Source organism: Rhinolophus sinicus, chromosome 15 (assembly GCF_057876585.1).
Source record: "Rhinolophus sinicus isolate RSI-liver-muscle chromosome 15, RSI-T2T, whole genome shotgun sequence".
NCBI lineage: Eukaryota > Metazoa > Chordata > Mammalia > Chiroptera > Rhinolophidae > Rhinolophus > Rhinolophus sinicus.
This window is the reverse complement of record NC_142515.1, coordinates 90,454,149-90,471,991: the sequence shown is the minus strand read 5'-3', so window position 1 is coordinate 90,471,991 and position 17,843 is coordinate 90,454,149. Positions and strand designations below refer to the sequence as shown.

Sequence of the window (17,843 nt, the reverse complement as noted above, 5' to 3'; positions counted from 1 at the left end):
AAAAAAAACAGGTGATAACTGGAAGCCAATGCAACCATGAAGGGAAATTTGTTGTTTTCAAGATGGATCCATAGCAGCTGATTTCTATCCTGTGAGGCTGATCTAATAGAGGGGGAAACTGGGGCGTGTAGGGAGGTTGGGGGGTTGCTGAGCAATCTCCTTTGAATAGGTGAGAGGAGGAATCCAGTGTCCCAGTGAAGGGTCTGGTCTCGGAGGAGTGCAGACGCTTCATCTACGGTAACAGGAGGAAGACCTTGCACCTGGACGCAGCCGCCCAGAGACAGGCAGGTGCTGTAGTGGGAACGTGTGGAGTGCTACTGCTTCGGTTCTCTTTACGCAACAAGCAACAGCGTCATCTGCTGAGAGAAGGGAGAGGTATTGGAGGACTTAGGAAAAGGTTAGGAAGCGCTCCCTGGGCAGTGGGGATAAATGGACTAGAAAATGTAGTAGAGCATTGGTTTTAAGGTGAGAGCACTCAGCTTGGTTGTGGGTGATTCTCCAGCCAACTTCAGGCCCTCAGGGCAGATGCTGAGCAGCTGGAGACAGACTTACCCAAAACTGGGGTTTTGTCTGATGAGTAAGAGGCGCGGGAAGACCACAGAGTGTGCCGGGAAGTGGTTACAAGAGCAGCACGTGGTTTCCACGCTGCACTAGAAGTTCTTCTGTCACGAGTGGGATCAGTAGTTGTTCAGTTCTTCTTGGAGTAAGTTAAATAGATATGACACAGGTTGCTGGTTGTCCCTCAGTGTCCACTCTTCTCTTCTTCCATGATAATGAACCTTGACTTTAGGAGGGTACCCGCTCATTCCAGAAAATTACCGCATTTCTCAGCCTCCTTCGAGGCCAGGGGTGACCATGTCACTACTCTCTGGACAATGGTATGTAATCATAAATGTAACAGGACAGCTTCCCGGAACCTTCCTGCAAGGAGATATAAGACACCCTGCCATCTAGTAAGGGGTGGGGGAGCTGGATAGGAACCTTCCATTCATCTGGCTGCCGGGGTGGGGATGCGATGACTGGAGCGGTGGTCTCCAACTCAGACTATGAGGATGAGGGCCACGGCCTGACACCACGGAACATAAGCTGCAAGGAACCTGAGACCCTCGGGCTTTGTGAAGCAAGAGCTGTGCAAACTGTTCATATTTAGTTTTTACAAGAAAGACATAAACTTCTATTTGTTTAAGCCACTGTTATTGGGGAGTCTATTTCTCAGACCTGAACCTAATCCTGATATTTTGGAGGAAATTTTTAAACAAAGAAACATACCTATTTTAAATATCTCATTTGAGCTTATCACTTATAAATGGACATTCATCCACGAGTCTTTTGGTGTCGGGACAAGTCCTTTCCTTTGAGTATGGTGGGTCCACTGATTAGCGCACCACGGAAACTACACGCACCCATAATACACTGCTAAGATCATCAGCTTTGGTTTCTTCAAAAGCAGAATGAGAAGTGAAAGCACTAGAGAACATGTAAAGCAATCTCAATGCAGAATTACCCTGGATGTTTACAATTTCTCCCATCTTTACATTTATCTTGCCAAAACTTAATTCCACACTATTTTTCAGTAGCTCGCCTTTAATAAGTTTTTCGAAAGCATTTATCTTAGTTTCCATAGAAATAGGGACTTTCTTTTAGCACTTACATTTTGCCCATTTATGTAATGTGTAATTAAATTACTATGTACCCTATTTTCACCAGACATACTTTCTTTTAGCCCTCACATTTTACTAGTTTATACAATGTTCCAGTGAGTTATGTCATCACAATCATGGACATACAACTGGCAAAAACAAGCTTGGGAAAAAACACCACTGACTTGGAAAGCATGTAGCCTACCTGTGGCGGTAGTGTATTCTTCTCATGTGAGCCCTCTCTGAGGTTTGACGGAGGAAAGAGAGAGAACATTAGTTATCTATTCAGAGGGCCAGTAAGTACAGGTCAGGAGTCCTACTCAGTATCTTTTCCAGTTTATGTGTTTAAAAACAGAATCTCAATTATACATTTAACTTTACAAACGTGAGCAACTCTTATGCACTGATGACGGGCCTGTGAACAGGTACGAGCAGACTGGAGGGCAGTGTCTTTCCAGAGCCTTAAAAAACGTCATAGGATTTGATTCAGCAAAGGCATTTTAAATAAAGATTCCCAAGGTCATAAAGTGAGCATATTGGCAACAATTGAATGACAAGATTGCCTATCACATGATTTTTAAAAAGTGAACAATTGGAAAAACCAAAATGTTCCAAAATCGGGGATTGTTTGGGTGCATTTTGATAGTCCAAAGATGGGTTCTGATATAGCAATTACTGTGCTGCTGCACAGCGCAAGAGACATTTCTAAAAGAATTCCTGATTATCCTGCCCTGAGGAAAGGTTTGAGGCTGAATGATCAATTCAACTGGATCCTGTGGGTAGGTCTGGGAGGATTAAAGGACGCTGTCTTTAATTCTTTCAGCTAGCTCAGAAATATCTGAAGTATAAGATGCTCATTAACATGGAAAAACTATACATATTTCTGAGTGTGATAAAGTACACGATAAAACAGCATAATGTTTAAATCATTTTATATAATACATACAATTTTAGAGTCTGAAAGAAGGTGCACTAAAATGTTAAAACTGTTTATATAGTAGAAAAGGCAATTGAACATTTAAAAAATACTACCTAGATATACTTTGATACTACCGCCATAGACAGTAATTTTTTAACATGGTGACAACTCTTATGGACTGTCGACCTGTCATTCCTGCCTCTTCGCTACTAATAAAACCATGTTAGGCCACAGAATGCCCAGTGACAGGGGAGAAAGTGGTCCGTCCATCCCTCTTTGCCAGTGCCGTCTAAGGGTGGGTATGTGGCCCAGCTCTCTCAGGGAGACACCGGGGCAAGTCTCTTTGGGCCTCTGAGGAATATCCCTCCCTGCTAAGAGCAGAATGAGGAGGAAGTGCCTTTATTGCTGTCTCCTTTGCTCCCTGCTTGACTTGGACACTGTCCTGTGAAGAAATGACGCTGAGCCGTAGCAGCTACTTTGTAACACTGAGGATGGCAGAACAAATGGATCCAAGAAACTCTTGATGAGACTGTGGCTACCACCCAACTCTGGAACCACCCATCTCTGGTGAGATAATTAAACACACCCTTACTGCTTCTGTCACTGTCAGTCTCACCTGTTACTTGTGCTGACCACATGCTGATAGAAGCAGCACCTTCTGTCTGGCACCAAGTAAATGCTTTAAGTCCACTGCAATTTAAAAGCAACCCTGTTAAAAAGCTACTGTTATCTCATTTTTGTAGAAAATAAATAAAACTGAGCTTAGGAAAGGTTAAGTAATTTTCCCCAGTGTGACTGGTGTAGTTGGATTCAAGCTCAGCCCTGATTCTAAAGCCCATGTCTGTCACTTAACCACATAGTTAAGAAATGAACAAGCCTATAGTTCCCTCTTTCGGTGTCTTAGCAAAATGCGTACACACAGATGCAGATAGTAAACCATTGGCATTCATATACCAAGGTGGCTTTGGGCCTTTTACTTCCAGTATTTGCACTGATTTGTTGGGAGAAACGTATATGCTTCAGAGGCTCAGCCAAGAAAGCAGACTTGCCTTGACTTTCTTCCACTCTTTTATTGATGACGTCTAATCTGTGTATCAGGGAATAGAGACAGGTCATAGGGACTTTGATGCAGGGCTCTAACATTCAATTCCCAAGATACTTGAAATGATGAACGTGAAAGTGGTATGTGCTCCTCCTGAAACTTTCTTGGACGAGTCAAAGAACTAAAGACTGCAAAATCCCAAACATCTAATGAGGCAGGGCCTTCGAGATAGCCGAAAAAAGCAGCAGAGTGTTTCTGAGCCAAAGAAACAGAAAAGAGAGGATTATAATGGAGACCCACTGGCAGTTATTTAAAAGCACGCATCAGAGCCCAGAGAACAAAAAGCAGTTGGCTCCTCATGGCTCAGCCTTAGACCAAACAGGTCTTCCCCTACATGTCTCCAAGGAACCCTTCTGCTCCAGTCCTCTATAGTGAGAAGAAAGCAGACTACACTATCTAACAGAACTTCCGTGAGCTCTTAGCTACAGAAGGGGAATGTGGTAACTAAATATTCAATCCCCCCCAATAGATGCTAGCTAGGCAGCTTGAGGGGCTCAGCGAAGGAAAAGCACCAGCCATGACAGAAGGAAGATGAGACTAAAGGCAGGCATAACCACCTGGGGTCACCTGAACGTCAGGAGGAGTCGTTATTGAGCCTGTGTGGTCCGTCTGTTCCAGAAGCAGCGTGCTAATGAAGCTCACAGCAAGGGGAGCTGTGACATCGGCCTCTAATGACCACAAACACCGCTGCAGGAGGCTTTCCCTGATCTCCGAGACGGCTCTGCATGCTGAACCAAGGGAAAACCCAGCCTGTGGACAAGGGGTGGGGCAGACAAGCTGCGCCTCCAGGGACTACACATCGGAAGGGTCAAGAGTGTGATGACCTGGTGAAAGGAACAGGACCACAGACCCAAAAACTAAGAAGCCAGTGTGGCCAGTGGGGACTGGGCTCTAAGCTGAGTGGGCGGACCCGGTGATGCTAGTACAGGGGACAGAAGTGCACCTCTTAAATTCAAAGCTTTTGAAGTGGGAGGTCATCTGCCAAACGTCAAGGATGCCATTACTTAATAAATCTCTAACTTGTATCTTACTAAGTGCTGTTTTGCAGCAGTATGACTTAGTGTGGTGATGATTCTCTATGGGAATCATTAATCTCTTTTCTGAGACTACTTAAATGGAATCCAGGCTACTTATTGCAGGGGTGAGGGCAGGGAATGAGTCCTGGGACCATCATGTCACCCAAAGGCATTCACAGGATGCCAGGTGACACGATCTCTTCACTTCTGAAAGAACCCATAGCTAGCACCTCACAGCAAAGAACAGGAAGCATTTGGCTAAGAGCGCTCAGGAGAAAAAGGGCATAGGAGGGCCCGAACCTGTACCTTCGGAGCATCAGGCCCAGCGTGGGGATGGGATGTGGAGTCAGAACGCAGGGACAAAGCAGCTCTGCTCACTTCCTGTGAGATGCTCGGATTCTCTATTTTGTTTGAAAACAGATTCAGGCAAACAGAAGGGAAACGAACATTTATTGAGTGCCTATTGTGTATGTCTGGCCTTGTGCAAGGAGTTTTCATCTATATCTTCCATGTAATCCTCACACCAACCTTGTGAGGTAGGTATTCTCCTTGTTTCTGTCAGATGAGTAACATGAGGCTCAGAAAAGTTAGGTAGTTTGTCCAAGGTCACACAACTAGTCGCTGACAGAGCTGGAACTGAATACTCAAAAATTCCCTGCTCCTCTCCGACACTGCCCCGCAGAAGGAAGGGGGGAGCAAGAGTAGCAGCAGCAGTCCCTACCCTTCCCACTGTGAGAACCAAGATGGTCACCACGAGAATGAGCCTGTACTTTTCCACAGGCCCTCCGCTCTCTACCTGGGGAAGATGCACTCAGTTGACAAGATAAGACATAAATATAAAAATAAATAGAAGGGACAAGTGCCCCAGCAGCAAGGATATGCAGTATCCACACTGTGGGAAAGTCACTGTGCCATTCACAGCTGCTGTGGGAGGGAGCCATGTGGGCCCTGTGGGGAAAACTGGGACAATGGCTGCCAGAGGCTGGAGTGGGTGGGCTGACAGGCCCCTTCTGGGTCACACAGATTTTAGAACAAAACGTCTGGGGAAGGCAGCAGCCGTGGGCAGTCACCAACATCCTCCATCTGCTCATTTTACCGGTGTTTGTGATCCAAGAGGGATTCAAAATCAGGGGAACATACAAGTTTGTGCTTGATGTGTCCCAGGACTGTCATCTCCCCTGTCCTACTGTCTCCAACGCCCACAGACACCAGCTCCTGCCAATCAACAAAGAAGGTGATGAGATCCAAAATCACAAAGCCCATCACACAGTCCTGATAATCCCAAGAACCCTTCTCCCTCATTTAGCACTGATCTCCCAACACTCCTCAACCTCTTCAAGAGCCTCTGCCCTGCCCCTATGGGCTCTCACCTGCAGGAAAGAGCAGGCGGTTCCCATTGTCACGTCCAGAGTCACCTTGCCCAGGAGGAGTTGCACCTTTCCCGACTTGCGGATGAGCAGCTTGCCAACCTGACCCTCAGTCAGGTTAGCAAGGGTACAAACATCCTCTGCCAGCCTGGCTTCCTGTGAAGAGAATCAGGGGACGGAACGGGGGTAAGGAGTTGTTTCCTCCATCCTTCATGACTGAACCTTTTCCGAAAGGAAGGAGGCAGCAAAGGTTAGCATGAGGTCTCCAAAGAGGGCCTTTTCCTAGGGCTGCCTGCCTTTGGTTAAAAAACAAAACCCACAGCCAACAAGTAAACAAATCAACAAAATATCAGGAACTGCTCAAACTGGGTGATGGCACATGAGTTTATGTTCTCTCACTTGTACATGTTCAAAATATTTCATTGTAAAAAGTAAACATACACATAATTGGGGTTGAAGTACAAAGCCCCAAGCCCCTCATGGAAAGAAAGAAAAAATGTGTATTATTCTCGCATTTCAGCGAGGGTGGCACAGTTTTGCTTCCCCCTACAGGTCGCTGGACCACCCCCACCCCCGCCACATTTTCACAGAACTCATTCCTGAGCATACCCGGTCTTTCTCCTGCTTCATAACCACCATCTGTCCATCCTCGCTCTGCACTTCCGTCTTGATAGGCTTGATGTCCTGAGTCGGCGGCTGGCCAGGGAGCGTGTCTGGCAGCTGGAAGAACAGCAGCTCTTCCTGCTGCGTCAGGCTCAGCTCCCTGAGCAGTTCTGCCACAGATATGTCTTTCGGGAGGCCCGGGGTCTTTCTCGCTGCTCTGGGGGTAGTCTTCATCTTGGCCTCCTCCTCCTCATCTCGTGGCTCCTCTTTCACTGCCCGAGGTAACAGAAATGGAAGTGCTATCAAGTGGCCGCCCTCCATGCCATCTCATCGTACCCATCCCTTCACCCCCTGGCTATTCCACTGTCAGTCAGCCAGGAAGGAGGAAAACACTGGTTGTAAAAAGGGATCCAGGAGTTGTGTGACTTAATCTAACAAGGGCTGTCTGAGGCTAGGACCACGGGTCCATGTCAACCCTCTGAGAGTGAGATGTTAGTGTCTGCTCAGGCCATTCCAGCTGGAAGGGGAGAGGACCTGCTTACGAGCAGCAGTCTGGGAGGCTCCTTCCTGGGGCGGCTTCCTGGAGGGCAGCCACAGAAGAGCTGAGACGGTACCTGACACAGACTACCTTTCACAACAGGCACGTCCACCTCCATGTCCTGTTCCTTGGGGCCAGCCAGCCAAGGTTTAACATCTGGCTCTTCATTCTCTTCCTTAAACAGCCACCCTGAGTGAGCCAGCGGCAGCTGCACAGGCATGTTTCGAGTGTCATTCCTCAGTCCAGGGTCATCGATGAACTGCCAGAAAAAGTGGCGGGGGGGAGGGGAGGGGGTCACACACAGCCTGGCCAGCATGCACATACCTGGATTGCAATCTATCCTAGCCCTTTTCTAACCGAAGATTCCTGCTGCTCATCAGGCTTCTTCCCTCAACCCTGGCTCCCAGAGGCCCTTTCCACAGCTACAAAGAAGGCCCCTCCGACAAGCCTGCTGGTACCCACATCATCCTTCTCCAGCATGCGCAGGATCTGTTTTGTTTCTTCATCCGTTTCCCTCTTCTCTTTTTTGATGTTGATGATATGAGAGGGCCCCATGTCCGACACATCCACTGTCTTATCCCAGTTGCCTGTGGGAAAACATCCAGCTCACCAGGGGGAAGGAAGAGGTCATCAGCAAGGAAACTGAACTGGGAGCTGGGAAATTCCACTGCCCTTGCCCTTCTTTCAGGCAGTCTGAGCTAACATCCACTGATCCCTTTCTCCCCAGCGCATCTGTACCCTTTTTCTTCATCATTTCAGCTGGACCCTGCTCAAAGATGGAGTGAGACTGGATCACTTCTGGGCGACCCCGGCCCCGTCCATGCCCCTCTCGCTGTCGATCTCTATCCCTTTCACGCTTCTCCTTCTTGATGGTTACTTCTTCCTTAGGCCTGGAAAAGAGAATGGATTAAAGGATAGCACTCACTTACCCTGCCTCAGAGAACTGGTCTTATTTTCCCACACCCCACTCTGCTCTACCTCAGCCAATAACTACATCATGAGAAACAGAACCCAGTACAACATCTAGTACCTTTTACACTTCCTCGATGGGGCAGTCCTTTCAGTTTGCTTTACTTTATCTCCTTGTTTGTGAGTATATATTAGAACTATAACTCAAAAGTTAAATTATAGCAACAGCTCCAAAATGTGGACTTTTTTATATTGATTGAAAGCAGGAAGGCTGTAACGCAAAATAACTTCAGGGTAAACTTAATACGTCTTTGCCTAAACTAGTGGCTCTCAACTCTGGCTATAAAAGATAATCACTGTTTCATTGCAAACAAGTTAAACCACAATTTCTGGGACGGACCCCCAGGCATCAGTATTGTTCCCAAGCTTGCACATTAGAATCATCTGGGAGCCAAGGTTGAAAATCACTAGTGAAAGGAAATAAATACATACACAAATTTAAATTTCTGGGCAACATACTTAGTTATTTCCCCAAAGGCCCAAATTCAGAGCAAGTAAACAAGTACTAAGAAGGCCTAGTTACTTACTCTTCCTTGATCTTCCGACTGATGATATTTGGGGTGAAGGTTTTCTGAAAGTAAAATACAGGAGTCACTGATTTGGTAAATTCTGATCCCAACATACAGAGGAAAAACTCCCAAAGGGCTTCTTATGTGGACCTAGACCTCCATGGCTCTTCTGCTCATTCCATACTATTGTCAAAGATTTACAGAAATAGACTCATGCTTGTAAAGGAAAAATGTCATGTCATGGTGGCAGTAGCGTTATACACAGAAGAAAGGGGCACCAGAAACCATTTAAACTAGCAGCCTCAGTTTCTGCTCTCTGAAAGGAGAGCCCTCAGAAATTCTAAGAGCAAAGGAATTTACCGTGTTTCCCTGAAAATAAGACCTAGCTGGACAATCAGCTCTAATGCGTCTTTCGGAGCAAACATTAATATAAGACCTAGTTATATATTGTATTATACCCAGTCTTATATTATATAAGACCCGGTCTTATGTTATAGCAAAATAGTAAAATAGTCAATATCATAGGGAAAGAGCTCTAGCAGCAAGGCTCAAGTAGGAAAGACAGATCTGCCAGCACTCACAAACAGATGATAAATTAGACTGCCACCAGAATTTCCCTAAGCAAACTTAAAGTCTTTAAAAACTGGCTGCTTTAAGCTTCTGTCATCGCCCTCACCTCTCCACTTTCAGGGCAATTCTTTACATGTATTGTTATTGTTAAACCATGTTTAGGCCAGGAGCAGAAACTTTATCTTAAAAGCCATCTTGTCTTGATCCTGTCTTGCTTTATCTCTTAAGGGCCTGTGATCAGCCTGGGCGGTCTGGACAGCGACCTGGGGCCAGGGTATGGAGCTGGAGGGCTTGGTCATGCCCCGAAACCCTTTGTCAATGAAAACCCCCTAAAGCATTGAAGGGAGAACAGCCTCAACCCTCCTATAAAACTCCATACTCCTCTTTGCTGGGGAGGTTATGGTCTTTCCCCTCTGCTCTAGCCTGACCTCCCGCAGCTCAAACAGCCAAATTCTAATAGCCCAATCTTGGTCTCCCGCAACTCATTCGGCCGGCAGTGCCTAACAGTCATAAACCTAATGGGAGAGGAACAGAGCCTCTAATGCCAAGAGTAGGATTCATGATACTCTAGACCAGCAGTTTGCACACTGGGAGCCCTGGCGAATTCAGAACTCTCTAGAACTGCAGGCAAAGTTTATGCCTGCGTGACTTGCACGGGTTTTAAGAAACAAAACACCTGGGGACAAGAGATCCGGAAGGCCCTACATCACGCATGGATCACGGTAGGCCCTACATGAACATCAGTCGAACCCCAGGGGCCTGGAATTCAAGGTAGTCGGATACCTTCTTGACTCCCCCGAGGGTGAGGTCCCTGGAGCGGATGGAAGGAAGGCGGCCCGGGGTGAGGGGAGGAGCCGGCCGCCGCCCGATAAGACCCCGGGCCCCAGAGAGGAGGGGTCGGGGCCCTCCCTGAGCGCTGGGCTCGCCCGCGGCGTTTCCTTCCGACATGTTGCCTGGGAGGGAAGAGAAAAAGGACAACAAAGTCAATCGAGGGGACTGACACGCGGACCCTGGGCGGAGCCTCACCCACCTGGCCGCCCGCCCCTCAGTCGGTGCGTCCCTCCCGCAGTATCTCAGCTCCTCCCCGCCCACGTGGCTACTCCCCGGACCACCCGGGCTAAAGCCTTTGGCGCTCCCTCTCCCCAGGTCCCGGCTAACTTGAGGCAGCGACGCACCCCAGCACACCCGGACTGCAGCTCAACTCCCCGCGCCTTCCAACTTCAGCTCCGGCGCGGCCCACAGCCGGCCCCGGGGCTCAGCACCAGGCGGAAGTCTGCGTGGCGGGACCCAGGCGCCGCCATCTTGCCGCGAGGCGGAAGTGAGGTCGGGGGGCGGGGCTGGCCACAGTATTTATCCGGCGGCGCCCCGCTCGCCTCCGCCTTCTCTTCCCGGTTCTTCCCGGAGTCGGGAAAAGCTGGGTTGAGAGGGCGAAAAAGGAAGAGGGGACTGGTTCAGGTTACGCCACAGTGCAGCGCTCGGGGGTCTTGGCCCGAGGTGGTGGGTGGAAGCGTCCAGCTCAGGGTCTGTGGGCCTTGGCAGCCGCCGACACAATGTGAGGATTCTCCACAGAGATTCTCCACCCTGGGGCTGTGGGGTCGCAGCTCCGGGTGGGGCGAGGGGCGCGGGGCGGAGAACAAGACCCCGACTCAGAGTCGGGAGCCCTGGCCGGGCCGAGCCGCGGCTGCGGGCTCGATGGTGACCTTAGAGTGGTCACTGCACCTCCGGGCAGCGGCCTCGCCCTTGCTCGGGGGTCCCGAGTTGGGGCTTCTGAGTGCAGCTCTGGAGCAGCAGCCGCCGACCAACCGGGTACCTACCTAATGGTACCCGCCCCGGGCTCAGGACGGCGGGCCCTTGGGTGCGCTCTTGATCCAAACCTGGAACCTGAAAAACGAAGTTTGCTCTACAGGATGGAACGAATTTAAAGAACTTTTGTTGTGATTCCGACATTTGTAATTTAACATTAAAAAAATGTCCTTTACTGTTATTCCCCCCACCCTCATCCCCAAATCATATGAAAGCCATGTAACAACGTTACGAAAAGTTTGAAGAAAGGCAAATATTTCTGCTAGAATTCCACATGGAATACTGATAAGACTTTTCTAATATCATCCAGTCCCCTTCACAGAGCTGTCATATTGTACTTCAATTTTGAATAACATTTCTTTTCAAATAACATTTCTTTGTTGCTGTATCAAAAGACTGCGTAATTCTTGGGTGGCTATGTCATGACTTGTCTAAATATTTTTGTTTGGACACTTAGATGGTTTCGTTTCCCTGTTGTAAATAACGCTGTAGTGGACATCTGGTGCAATTAACATTTTTCTTGTTTTGGATTATATCCCTAGGACAAATTTCCAGACTTGCGATAACTGGCCAAAAGAAGACATACTTTTTTTTAAAGGGAAGTTTTTATTTGGAGACAATTGTAGACACACGTGCAGTTGTAAGAAATAATGCAGAGAACCCAAGTACCTTTTACTCAGTGTCCCTCAATAGTAACATATTGCAAAACTAGAATACAATATCAAAACCAGAATATTGCCATTAATACTCAAAATACATTTCCATCACCACAAGGATCCCTCTAATTGCCCTTTTATAGGCATACTTCCCACCCTCCCACCCAACCCTGGCAACCACTAGTCTCCGTATTTATACTTTTGTCATTTCAAAAGTCCAAGTCATTCAGAAATGGAATCACATAGTATGTGACTTTTGGGATTGCTTTTTTCACTGAGCATCATTCCCTGGAGATTATCCAAGTTGGTGTTTATCACTAGTTCACTCCTTTTTATTGGTGAGTACCCATGCTTTATTTAACCATTCACCCTTTGAAGAACATCTGGGCTATTATGAATAAAGCTGCTGTGAACATACATGTACAGGTTTTTGTGTAAACGTAAGTTTTCATTTCTCTGGGATAAATGTCGGTGCAATTGTTGGGTAGTTACATGTGTAATTTTATAAGAAACTGCCAAACCATTCCACAGTGGCTGCACCATTTTGAACATGCACATTTTGTGTTTCGTCATCCTTATTGATAAATTGCTTTCAAAAAGGTTGTGCTAATATCCATCACTACTAAAAATTTGTACGTATATAGTATGTAAAAATATGTTTTTTCCCCACATCCTTTTGGCTCTTAAAATTTTAAACTTGTTTTGCCAATTTTGTAATATATTAATATTTAATGTTGGTTTCTAGCCAGACTTTTTTCAACTTTTCTACATATTGGTTTTTTGTGTTTTTTTTCATAATCATATTCTTTTTTCTTTTCTTTTTTTTGGGGGAAACAATGTGTTTTTCCAGGACCCATCAGTCGATGTCCTTCAATCTAGTTGTGGAGGGCGCAGCTCAGCTCCAAGTCCAGTCCCTGCTTTCAATCTTAGTTGCAGGGGGCGCAGCCCACCATCCAATGCTGGAATTGAACTGGCAACCTTGTTGTTAAGAGCTTGTGCTCTAACCAACTGAGCCATCCGGCTGTCCCCATATTTGTTTTATGATAACCAAACCTAACCAAGTAAAAACTCATCCTGTCCCCTACAGAACTACACACAGTGACTGTTAACTTCTGACTGGAGCATTAGATGATAGAAATTGCTTTGATTTCATTCTCTGGGCTTTGAAGTCCACCAGCCTTTTAGTAGCTCCTCATTTTTTAATTTTTATTTATATATTAATTTTTACACAGATACTTACTCATTGTAAGAGATTTGGGAAATTTTAAAAAGCAACTGGGAGAAAATTAAAGTCACCTCTTATTCTCCCATCAACTGTTCTATATACTTGAAGTTGTTTCTCTATGCATGTAGATTTTTTTTATTAGTTTCAGGTGAACAAAATAATGTAATAGACATTTACACCCCTCACAAAGTGATAACCCCCATCCCCCAATGTACTACCCCTGTGATATGGTATGTAGCTGTTACAATTCCACTGACTCTATTCCCTATGCTGTACTCCACATGCTGTGAATATATATATATGTATACATACATGTATATATGTATACATACATATATAGACATATACATATATGTAAAATAGTTGACATTCCATATTATTCAGCTTCAGTTTCAAGTGTTCAGCGCAGTGGTCAGACATCTACACAGTCCATGACGTGGTCTCCCTAATAAAACAAGTGCCCATCTGATCCCCTACAAAACCTTTACAACATTATTGATTATATTCCTGAAACTGTATTTCATATCCCCGTGGCTATATTGTGATTACTAATTTGTACTTTCTAATCCCTGTCCCTTCTCCCCCATCCTCACCCCCTCCTACCTAGCATGTAGATTTTTAAAAATTGAGATATCTTGCTTTTTTTGGGATAATTGAGAATATGTTTTTTCCTCAACAATAAAATTTTTTTCTTAACAATAAACATTTTTCTGAGTTAAGTATGCTTCTAAATTATGATTTTTAATGGCTAAATAGTACTCCACATTGTTGTCTTGCACTGTACCTTAACCAGTTTCCTTCCTACAGTGCTTATTGGATTTCCATAGCATTTCTCACCCCAAAAGGACAAGAGGGGAGAAGACTTAAATCAAATCTGCCACCTTTAACATTTGGGAAGTTACTTCCTGATAATGATTATTATAATTTCCCTTTAAGAAGATTCTCCAACCTTCCCTCTAATCAGGCGAATATCAGCACCTTTCTGCTTTTTTTCTTTACTTGCTTCAGTACCTCCCTCTTTGTTTTCTCCCAAAGAGTGTTCATTCTTTTATCTAGATTCAAAAGAAATTTGTAAATCATTACTGGCTGAACCCGTGTAATCACATCTGTGATTCTACCGAACTCAATTTGTTATTATTGACATTTTATTGCATTTTGTTTTTATATACTCGTATTTCATAGTAAACACAATAATCTCATTCTTTTCTGATGACTTAATTGAAACTAATAATCAAACTCTTAAGAACAAATATAGTTTTCTGGGTCTCAGTGCAGGTTTCAGAAGGTATAAACAGATTCTGTCAAAAGGTTGTTCCTGTGAATTCTTAGGTGTTGCAAACACTAAATGAATAAGGGACTGTTTTGAATACATATCAGTAGAGTAAGAGGAATGTGTGGCATGAGAATGCTATCCAAGTTCAAGCTATTACATGTTCTTTATGACTAATTTGTCCTAATTTGTTTGTATCATTTGCAGGCCATTTCTTTGTTGGTTCGTCCTCATCTCCTTGAGCTCTAAACGTCGGATAGCTCTAGGATTCAGTCCTCGGAACTCTTCCTTTTTCCTCTGTACTGAACTCCCTGACAATGGTCCGGTTTCTCGGCTTCAAACCTTGTGCTTATCTCAGTCTGGACCTCTCTGAACTCCAGATGGGTATCTCACACCTCCACTTGGTGTCTGCGAAACATCTCAAACCTGTGTCCTCATCCAAACTTTTGATCTTCCTCCTTGAACTACTCAAGGGTTCCCCATCTCAGTACATGGCAACTCCATCCCTCTAGTAGTTCAAGTACAAAATCTTGCAGTTATTCTTGACTCCTCTCTTTCTCTCATGCGATACGTCTAATATGTCAGCTCTTCCAGAAATATCCAGAATCTTACCACTTCTCATCCCCTCCACTGACATCTTTCCTTTGTCCAGGCCACCTTCATTTTCCCCCCTGTGATTATTATCCTCCTAATTGGCTTTTCTGCCACCACCTGGATCCCCTCAGTCTTATTTCAGCACAGCATAATTAACATATTTCACATCAAGTCATGACTCTGCTCTAAAACTACCCAATGCCTTTTCAGAGTAAAAACTACAAGTTTTCAACTGGCCTACATAGCCCTGCATCATCTTTTCATCCACCCACCTTCTCTCTGTCCTCAGCTCCTACCACACTCCCCTCACTCCTTCTGCTCCAGCCACAATGGTCCCCTTGCTGTTTCTGGAACATTCTGGCATTCTCCTACTTCAGGGCATCCACACCTGCTGCCTGGGATGCTCTTCCTCCACATAATTCTGCATGGCTCCCTCCCACCCTTCAGTCAGGTTTTTTCGTCCCATAGTCACCTATTCAAGGAGACCTCTGATGGCTGGACTTAAAATTGTCACCTCCCACTTCCCCACGACATTCCCCATCCCTATTTACTGATTTATTTTTCTCTAGTGCTTATCACCTAGTAGCCTATAGAGTTTGTTTATTTATTTGTCTTTCTTCCCCTCACCAGAAAGTAAAGCCCCAGAAGAGCACAGATCTTTTTCCCCTCCCACTACAGTATCCTCATTGCCTGAAACAGTGCCTGATACATAGGAAGCACTCAATGAATTTTTGTTGAATAAATGAATGAATGCCAGTTTGTGGTGAGATGAAGTAGCAAATCTGGACGTGCATTAGAAAAAGAAGGGTGGCTTGTTTCCAGATGGATTGCATCAGTAATTTAACTTTGGCACCATGGATATAAAAGCCATCTTTGTGTTGCGTTTTTCATATGACTCCTCTATAGGTTCTTCTGTAGGCAGCTCTCTGAAGAGAATCCTATGGCAAATACTGAGCCTTTCCAGCCTGGCAGCAGTTTGTGTATTCCGTATGTCTGTCTTGTCCCTGGATCCTGCCACACAGTGCCCAGTGGTATTCCAGTTCCTCCATCATGTTCTCCCACCGCAGGCATCACTCAGTGACCATCCCTATACCGTGGTTCTATCACGTGGGTCCTTCCACTTCTGATTTCACCTGTGATTCTTTCTTCATTGTTCTTCATCTTCCGTTGAAGTTTCTTTTGTCCTTCCCGCATTTCACGAGGGTCTCTGCTGTAGTTTTCCAGAGACCTTAAATATAATTCAGCATCATTCCATGTCTTAAAATTGTTAAATATTTCAGTTTTTAAAAAAAGCTAAAAAACTTATTATAGTGTTTAGTTGAAGGACCACTCAGACATGTCCAGTTTTTAGAATCACTTTAATGCTCTTTAATAAGTTCAAAATAGGGGACCGCTAAGGGTTCTAGGAGGTCTAAACATAATATCAAAAAGATAAAGTGAATAAGCCCTGAGAAATTCTTACAGTTCTTATGAACAGTCATTGCCCACTCCTGTCACTGTCAACACATGTAAATGAACAAGGTGGTTTTTCTGGGCCATCTGGATGTGTATGCATTCCTTGGCTCATGAGATCTCCACGCTTAGTTCGACCATGGGAAAATACATGTAAACATTTTGAGTCTATAAAGTGTGTAAGCAATAGTAAGACTGGAGATTTCTTTTCACTTCCAGCCTCATCTCTCTTACCTCAGACTCTGTATTTGCTCTGTGTCCTTCTACCACGAAGAACTGGCCTTTGTACTCACACCTGAATTTGAATCTAGTTTTACTTCTTCTTCTTCTTTTTTTTTTTCGGATTTACTTCTATGGACTGAGTCCCATTTCCCAGCCTTTTTAAAATAGGGCTGATGGCTCCATTTCTCAGGGTTGTGAGAATCGCATGCCTTGTACTGTGTCTTGGGTAATAAATGCTTGTCATTTATTATTACCCTCACAGCTTGCCTATAATATTTAATATGGAAACTTTCCAGCATGCACAAAACTGTAGAGGATACCTTATTGACTCTCAAAGTACCAGCTTCAATAGTTATCAACCCCTGCCACTCATGTTTCATCTACTCCCCCATCCATTCCCCCAGATATTTTTTTAAAAAATCACAGATATGCTACTCATCCATTAATGTTATAATATGTATCTCTGAAGGATATCGTTTTAAAAGGATAACAATAAAATATTATCAGAGCTAATACTTCCTCAATAATATCAAATACCCAGTTAGTATTTAAATTTCCCAGTTGTCACATAGGGTTGTTGTTGTTGTTGTTTTTTTTAATAGTTTGTTTAAATCAGCATCCAAATATGGATATACCCTTTAATATTTTATTGGAAAAATAATTAAGACATGGGGAGAGATTTTGCTGTAAGAATGTTCATTGCACTGTTCTTTAGAATGGAGAAAAAGTAAGACAACTTAATCTTAGATGAGTAGGGGATTGACCCCCCAAAAAAGGGTGTATGACCTGACAATAGAACATACACAGCAATTAAAAAGGATACTGTAGACAGATGCTATAATGAACAGAAAAGATATTTGTAAGTGAGAAAAGTGGGTTATAAAAGAGTATTTATACTTTCTATTTTTGTTAATAAAGTATATATCTCAGAGGAATGCACTGAACGGTGAGGAAATGAGCAACTTTAATTTTCTCTTAAATTTTAGATTTAAATTTCATCTTTCTACAATGATCACGTATTGCTCATGTAATAAAATGTTATTAAAGATAAAAATGCAGCAGCAGTGTCTCTTGGCAGTTGTTTGGTTTCATGCGGAGGTAGTTATGTTTGGCACGCTACGCTTTCTTCTTACCATGTGTTTCCTCATGTGATCTGCAGAGAAGTCCTCTGAGGCAAGAGGAGGCAAAACCCCCGAGAGGGTTTGTGCCTTTACCTGGCGCCGGCATGCAGCTCCACAAAAGCGGCATTGACAGGGCTATTGTTCACGGCTCAGGACACATGATCTCATGCGCTCTTTACATGCCATCCTGCCCACGTGGGAGGCAGAGACGTGCTGGCACTAGCCTTCCTTTTACAGAGGGGGAAACCGAGGCACAGAGAACCTGGC

General features: G+C 44.8%; 1 protein-coding gene across 3 annotated transcripts; it reads right to left on the bottom strand.

Moving 5' to 3' along the window:
• Positions 1 to 3,609: 3,609 nt before the first annotated feature.
• On the bottom strand, positions 3,610 to 10,572 carry POLR3D (RNA polymerase III subunit D). 3 transcript variants are annotated; one of them, XM_019714404.3, is made up of 9 exons: positions 10,419 to 10,572; positions 10,017 to 10,186; positions 8,682 to 8,725; positions 7,924 to 8,075; positions 7,648 to 7,772; positions 7,276 to 7,444; positions 6,654 to 6,919; positions 6,048 to 6,200; positions 3,610 to 5,892 (listed from the first exon to the last, which is right to left on the bottom strand). In XM_019714404.3, the coding sequence occupies exons 2-9, from the start codon at positions 10,179 to 10,181 to the stop codon at positions 5,770 to 5,772; spliced, it is 1,197 nt and encodes a 398-aa protein (XP_019569963.1). In that variant the 5' UTR covers positions 10,182 to 10,186; positions 10,419 to 10,572; the 3' UTR covers positions 3,610 to 5,769. The 3 variants fall into 3 exon arrangements, with proteins under 3 accessions (XP_019569963.1, XP_019569950.1, XP_074194355.1); XM_019714391.3 differs by having other exon boundaries at positions 10,409 to 10,566; XM_074338254.2 differs by having other exon boundaries at positions 10,392 to 10,557.
• Between the last annotated feature and the right edge of the window lie 7,271 nt (positions 10,573 to 17,843).

Coding starts and splice junctions, on each gene's coding strand:
- POLR3D (XM_019714404.3), bottom strand. CDS start 10,181: ATGTCGGAAGGAAACGCCGCGGGCGAGCCCAGCGCTCAGGGAGGGCCC. Junction 6,920..7,275: donor GGACGTGCCTGTTGTGAAAG/GTAGTCTGTGTC, acceptor TACCTCGGGCAG/TGAAAGAGGAGCCACGAGAT. Junction 6,201..6,653: donor TGAAGCAGGAGAAAGACCGG/GTATGCTCAGGA, acceptor TTCTCTTCACAG/GAAGCCAGGCTGGCAGAGGA.